Raw genomic sequence first — 7,500 nt, forward strand, 5'->3', positions numbered from 1 at the left:
GTGTTTACATTTGCGTTATGTGCAAGTACACACACACAAAAGTTCATTTCCAACCCAAAAGCCCCACACGCGTCTGCTCGCAGTCGGAGCGGGCAGGACTCGCCGTTCCAGCCCCGCGCCCGCCCGCCCGCCCGCCCGCCGCCGCCCGCCGCCACCTGGCCCGTGATGGACGCATCGCCTCGGGGGACCAATTGGTGGGTTGTGTCCATCAGGTGAAGGCTCCCCCGGGACACTCCCCTGGGACCTGCCCTCCCCTTTTCTTCCCTACGAGCCCCTTCCAACAGGCCCTTCTTGGAACGAGTCTGCATCGCCAGAATTTTAGGGCGCTCTGAGAGAAATCAAACCCGTGTTGTGAAAGCGCTCTCTCTCTCTCTCTCTCTCTCTCTCTCTCTCTCTCTCTCTCTCTCTCTCTCACCACCACTACCACTCACCACCACTCACTCACCACTCACTCACTCACCACCACCACTCACTCACCACCTTCACCACCACCACTCACCACTCACTCACTCACTCACTCACTCTCTCTCTCTCTCTCTCTCTCTCTCTCTTTTCCCATTATCCCCTCTCCTCATCTTCCTCCCTCACTCTCTGCACAAACAGGTCCTCCCTAACGCAATATCCTTATCAGAGCCAAAGGTCACATCACAGATAAGACTTGCAGACCTTTGAGTAGTAAGGTCCATCGACGCTCGCATTACCACAGTATGCAGTACTTACTTTATGCTCAGTACCATTTCCATCGCTTTATTCCATGCCCTTTACTTACGCTATCGTCACAAACAAACAAAATCCAAGACTGAAATAAACAAAACAAAAATACGAATTCCGAATAAATAAAGACTCTGCCCACGGATCTTTATCCTTACGAAAAAAGACACGTCCGTGATTAAAAGAAAATAAAAAAATAATCAATCTTCCTTTCTTAAATGTTTACGGATTTCTTTTCAGTCTATACGTGTTTATATGTCGATTCCTGCTAATGGCCGCGTGGTAATTCATCTCCTAAGCCAAAACGGCATTAGCCAAGCACGTGTTGCGGTTGGAGTTCCATCATTTGCAGAATATGACACATCACCCTCGAATTTGTCGTGAGCCATGGGAGACTCTGCGGCGGCGATCCGTCATGCTTAAAAAGGGGGCGGGCACGCGCGGACAAAACACACGTGGATATACACCCACACCAACCCATACGCATACAGAGCATACATACACTGGCACAGACACAAGCACTGGTATATGCAGACACAGACACAAAGACAAAATCATCCGTAAGCACACAGACACACAAGCACGCACGCACACACACCATACAGACGCACATAATCCTAGAAATATGACGACAGCAATGGCAATAATATTTATAACCTACAATTAAAACATAACATCAGTAAGTAACCCAGCAAATAACCTTAGCAATACCACAAGACCCTCAAAGAAAAGAAAAGAAAAGAAAAAAAAAAACAAGACAAACAGTTGGCGACGAAAGGTACTCACCATTGCCGAAGTGCCGTTCGTGTAAGCGTAGGCGAACGGAGACAAGTATCCCAAGCGATCCGCAGCACCCCATGCCGACGCTCCTGCAACAAAACCTGCATTATTACTAAGAAAACAAACAGTTTATTGGTGAAAATATTTACGTTTAATATTACAGACCTCAAGGAATAATTGCACATGATTTTTTTCATCACGGTGCTTCCAAAAAAAGGTTTAAAAAGGAAAATCTCTGGGCCATATCAACAAACTGTGCGATATTCGTTGCTTACGAGTGCCTTCAATTTCATGCCTATCTTCATAAAACAGAGAGGGCGAGTGGCACAGACGGAAAGGGTAAGGGAGGGAGAAAACGGGATGGAAAGAAGTCGGTAAGGGAAGACAGATAACGAGAAAAAAGAGACATAGAAGCAATTGGCGAATTTAAGGAAAAAAGGAAGAGAAGACAAAAAGGAAGAAAACAGAAGAAAGCTGAAGAGACCAAAAGGAGACAAAAGCAAAGAGAGCAGAAAAGAGAGAGAGAAAAAAGAGAGGGAAGGAGGGGTAGGGGGAAACATGCACCGCGCCACTGCTTCTTGCTCCTGCGGGAGGGAACGCCCCACGGCACCCGCGTACAAGCCAAGAGTCTGTTTTGTCCTCTCTATATAAAGGAAAGAGTTTCAACGGAATTTTTGCCGCATGTTGTGGCTCTCGCGTGCTGTTGAGAGTCCAAGCAGCCACCATTGTCTTGTGAGGACAGCAACGACAACTCACTAGCAGGAATGTGTCCCGTGTTGCATATTACTCATAACCCCTTTCGCTCTACAACCCTCCCCCTCTTCCCCTTCCCCTCTCCTCTCTCTCCTTTATCCTATAACCACCACCCCCTTTCCTTTCCCTTTCTCCCCTCTTCTCGCCTCCACAACCTTTACCCTCCTTTCTGTTTTTCTACACCCTATCCCCATCCGCCTTTCCCCTTCCCTTCATCCTCTTTCTCTCCCTCTCCATCCTCCTGTTTCGCTACGGCCTCTTCCTACCGTCGGGGGAAAGTCAAAGGAGGGAGACGAGGAGAAAGCGAAGAAAAGGGGGTGAGGGAAGGGGAGGGAGAGGCCATTTTAAAGAGAGCGCCTGCCATTCTCTCTCTCTCTCTCTCTCTCTCTCTCTCTCTCTCTCTCTCTCTCTCTCTCTCTCTCTCTCTCTCTCTCTCTCTCTCTCTCTCTCTCTCTCTCTCTCTCTCTCTCTCTCTCTCTCTCTCTCTCTCTCTCTCTCTCTCTCTCTCTCTCTCTCTCTCTCTCTCTCTCTCTCTCTCTCTCTCTCTCTCTCTTTTTTTCTTTCTCTCTCTCTCTCACTGGCTCAGTTACTCACTCACTCTGTACATCCGACCGTCCTTCCCCCTCCCTCTCTTTCACATTCTCCTCTCTTCCACACTCCCTCTCACCCCTCCCCCTCCCCACCCCTACCTCTTCCTTATATACTCCCAGTTCTTATCCCTCTTCCTAAGTCTTTGAAAAAAAAACAATCCACCTGATAAGATATAACAAGAAAACAAAATCTACAATGACCCTATCTCGCTGTAAGTACGTAACCGGCGTCAGTATGCAAGTTGACTTTTGATTGACGTACAAGATTTTTGTTGTTGTGTTTACAAATTCACGAGTGTTGGTGTGAACAGAAAAAGTGGTGAAAGAAGCGCGTGTGGTGATGACAGGGTCAAGGAGCAAGGGGGAAAGAGGTAGGCAAAGGGTCAAGGGAAGAGGCTGTGGATAGATTTTCGATAGTAATAGCAATGGTGGTTGTGTGGCCTAGTTGATGATAGTGATGATGATGGTCATGGTTATGGTGATGGCGGTGGTGACTGATGATGATGATGATGATGATGATGATGATGACGACAATGATAGTGATGATGGTGATAATGATGATTATGGCGACGATGATGGTGATGGTAACGATGCTGCTGCTGATGGTTACTATTCTTGTTTCTGACGATGATAATGATAATGAAAAATATGATGATAACCACATGAAATGTCAAAAGCGATAACGGTGACAATCAAAGTAATGGTGAGTACGAATAGGCCAAGAAGAAGAGTATTCATCGAGTACGAAGTGCACCACTACTCTGAACGGAACGCGGAAACGATGTACTTATGCGTGTGGTCACAGGAGGACAAGGCCCACTTTCACACCCTACCCATCACCCTTACCCCCCTCCCCTCACCTCCCTCACCCCCTTCCCCAACCCCGTGATCTAGGACAAGGGTTGCCTTCAACGCCGTAACAACCATTCTACACCAGCTTTTTACGCCATGTCCGTCTGCTCACCACTTTAATAATATATATATATATATATATATATATATATATATATATATATATATATATATATATATATGTATATATATGCATACATATATATATATTCTTCTTTATTTTCTTTTTTTAATCCATGGGACATCATTAGAAAGAAATGTGAAACGGTAGAAAATAGTCTAAAAAATTGTTATCTTTCAATAATAAAACCCAACCCCCAAAAAGTGACGATCTTTTTTACAAGCATATACCCAGAGTGTAAAAAAAAAATAGAAAAAAAGATATTTAAAGACAAGGCAAGCGTAAAAATGGAGGGTTAAGAAAACACCCTAAGAGAGGGAGCAAGTCTGAAGAGAAGTCTCCACACAAGAGCAAAAATGCAAAAAAGTACGGCTAAGGATAACAAATTGTGCAAAAAAAGAAACTGCAAAAATGAGAATGCAAGAGTTAAGTGATGAATAGAAGCAGAGTGGTTTCAGTGGTTCTGCATCAAAGTACTTACGAAAAGACAAGAGACGAGAGGGAAAGGTAAGAAGAAAGAAGAAGGAAGAGGAAGGGAAGGAGGAGATGGAGGAGGAAGGGAAGGAAGAAGAGGAGGAAGAGGAGGAGGAGGAGGAGGAGGAGGCGGAGGAGGAGGAGGAGGAGGAGGAGGAGGAGGAGGAGGAGGCGGAGGGAGAGAAGGAGGAGGTGGAGAAGGAAGAAGTGGTGGAGAATGAGGAAGAGGAGGGGAATGAGGAAAAGAATGAGAATGAGGAGGAGGAGGAGGAGGAGGAGGATAAGGAAAATGATGATGATGAAGAGGAGGAAAATTATAAGGAAAATGAGAAGAGGAAACAAAAGGAGAGGGGGAAGAATTCCAAAATAAGGACGAGAAGGAGGAGGGGGAGACGGAGGAGGTGGCAAAAGAAAAGGAGAAAGAGGATACGACGAATTGAAACCTCGACTTACCGAAGAGTCCGAAGGGTGAAGTCTCTGGGAGGCGTCCATCACTCTTTGAGGCGCTGGCGAAGGAGGAGGAGGAGGGCACGTGCGTACTCTTATCCTGTGGGAGGAAGAAGGCGAAGAGTTAACACCAATGTCATCTCTCTCTCTCTCTCTCTCTCTCTCTCTCTCTCTCTCTCTCTCTCTCTCTCTCTCTCTCTCTCTCTCTCTCTCTCTCTCTCTCTCACACACACACACACACACACACTCATTCACACACACACAAACATATTCATTATCAATCTACAACCATAGGCCTATATAATCAGATTCCTTGTATATTGCAATTCGAACAGGGCGCTCGCAGGGTATGGTGGTGTGTCTTCAAGCTCGACGCATTGACGTTGAAAGGCCTTGCAGTGTGGATCCTCCGACATATCCTCAATGTGGAATTCGGTGTCCAGGAGACTTCAGAGACGGTGCAGCAACTTGCATGGGCAGATCTTGCAGGGAGAAGCGCGTGGGGTAAGACTTCAAACGCCGGCCGTTTTACCTCACTTTCCCCTCACCTTATCTCTATCTCTCTCTCACTCTCTTTCTCTACCAACCCCCAACCCCGATGCGAACCCCAAACTCCCAAACCCTAACTAAACCCCATTTAAGAGGGAAAAAAATACATAAAAATACATACATATCTATGTAGACACATATGTATATACATACATTAATACATCCTTTTATACACCAAATCGCCTCCCCAAGGAACGTGTGGGGAAAAAATCGTCACGGCATGAGCCCCGAAAGTCGACGCAATTCGGGCCGAACACGCGTGGCTGTGTTGGCCGAGATGTAGCACTTGATTTCATGCGTGTAAGAGTTGCTTTTTTCCACGTCGGCTATTCACGCGACGCTCTTAATGACTAAACATATATTACCATGCACCTTTAAATCGTGATGCTTATTTGCCTTACGTAATTATCTTTATTGAAATTCAAATGAGGATTAAAAAGGATAAAAAAAACAAATATCAGACTTGGATCACGAGTGGAAAGATTTATAAGCTATAAATTTGTCTATTTTTAAGAGTAAATATGAGTCATAATAAAAATGATGGTATAAAACAATGTCATTAACACAATGATAATTATAATCATTACGAGTACTCCAATTTAGATGATAGTAATACTGCATTTAAAAAAATGCTAATATAATAATAATGATGAAAATGATAATAACAATGGTGACGATAAAAAGTAATAATAATAATGATACTATTATTATTATGATTATTATGATTATCATCATTATCATTATTAACAATAATAGTAATAATAATAATAACAGTAATAATAATAATAATAATAATAATAATAATAATAATAATAATAATAATAATAATAATAATAATAATAATAATAATAATAATAACAACAACAACAATAATAGTTGTAGCAACATCAACAACAACAATGGCTTCAGCAATAATACCAAAAGCAACAACACCAATGGGCATAACAGCACCGACCAAACAAACAGACAAACAACAGAAACCATCCGAAAACCGTCAAAACCCCGACCCGAAAATAGCCCTGGCGCATCCGAAACGCCAACGCCAGGCAGACACGGCAGCGGCAGACAGCGTGCGGCCTGAATAATCAGATCTGAAATGTGACAGCGAGAGATCCGCTGCTGACCTGCATGCCGATCTGGGCGTTTGATTAAAATAATGGTGGTGATATCTGATGGTTATCTGGCGACGTTTGGTAATATTTATGGTGATATTAACGAGAATAAGTGGGTAGTGAATGGGGCTGTAGTACTTGAACTCGTTTATAAGCATTTTTTGTGTATGTGTGCATAAATCCATATACATACACACACATTATATATATATATATATATATATATATATATATATATATATATATATATATATATATATAAACATAATGTATATAATCCAGCATCAGGTTTTAGAAATATATCAACTTTCTTCAATGAAATGAAAAAAAGGACATTTTCATTCGCATCAACTACTAATTACTCACATAATACTCGCCCCAGGAAGTGATTCTCGTGTCATTTCTCTACATGTTCTTTTCGCCTGTTGATGTTTTCTTCGTTTTCGAAATTGTGTTTTGCTGATTGCCGGAACACTTTCTTATTGCAGACTCATCCTCTCATGGTCCTTTGATACTTTCTGTTTGCGGCGGTTAGTTTATGTATTATCATTATCTTTTTCGTAATACATACACATTTACGTGTGCATAATGCCCCCCCCCTTCACCCACCCCAAACGCACAGACGGCAGGAAGGAAATATCAACATTATAAACATTACATACGGTGATAATTTTACACTTCTTTTGTGAATCTCCTTTATCCTCTCCCTCCCTCACACCCCCAGGCCCCTGTCCCCCTGCCCCTGCGGTCCCCACCTCCCTGCCCTAGCTCCCCTCCTCCTACCCCTCTCCCTCCCCACATCCTCTTCCTACTACATCAGCGCTTCCTTCCATAATGCTTCCCCTCATACGCCTCCCCTTCCTTCCCCACTCCTCCTCTCCTTCCTCATTCTTTCCTTCCTCCTCTCCTTCCTCATTCTTTCCCTCCTCCTCTCCTTCCTCATTCTTCCCCTCCTCCCCTCCCTCCTACCCCAACTCCTCCCTCCTCCATCCCTCCTTTCACCACTCATCCCCTCCCTCCTATCCCACTCCTGCACTCCTCTCCTCCTCCCTTCCTCTACCTCACTACCTCTTACCTCTCTCCTGCCCCACTCCTACCACCCTCCTTCCTC

General features: G+C 44.1%; 1 protein-coding gene across 6 annotated transcripts in view; it reads right to left on the bottom strand.

The window, feature by feature from the left end:
- Positions 1-7,500, bottom strand: part of pan (transcription factor pangolin) — a 461,828-nt gene that overhangs the window by 399,428 nt on the left and 54,900 nt on the right. For all 6 annotated transcript variants that reach the window (XM_070124340.1, XM_070124339.1, XM_070124335.1 and 3 more), the window contains exons 2-3: positions 4,735-4,828; positions 1,498-1,580 (exon numbers count right to left, since the gene is read on the bottom strand). In XM_070124340.1, the coding sequence (XP_069980441.1) occupies positions 1,498-1,500 (3 nt within the window). In that variant the 5' untranslated portion in view covers positions 1,501-1,580; positions 4,735-4,828. The remainder of the gene's footprint in view (positions 1-1,497; positions 1,581-4,734; positions 4,829-7,500) is intronic.

Source organism: Penaeus vannamei, chromosome 8, assembly GCF_042767895.1.
Source record: "Penaeus vannamei isolate JL-2024 chromosome 8, ASM4276789v1, whole genome shotgun sequence".
Lineage (NCBI taxonomy): Eukaryota > Metazoa > Arthropoda > Malacostraca > Decapoda > Penaeidae > Penaeus > Penaeus vannamei.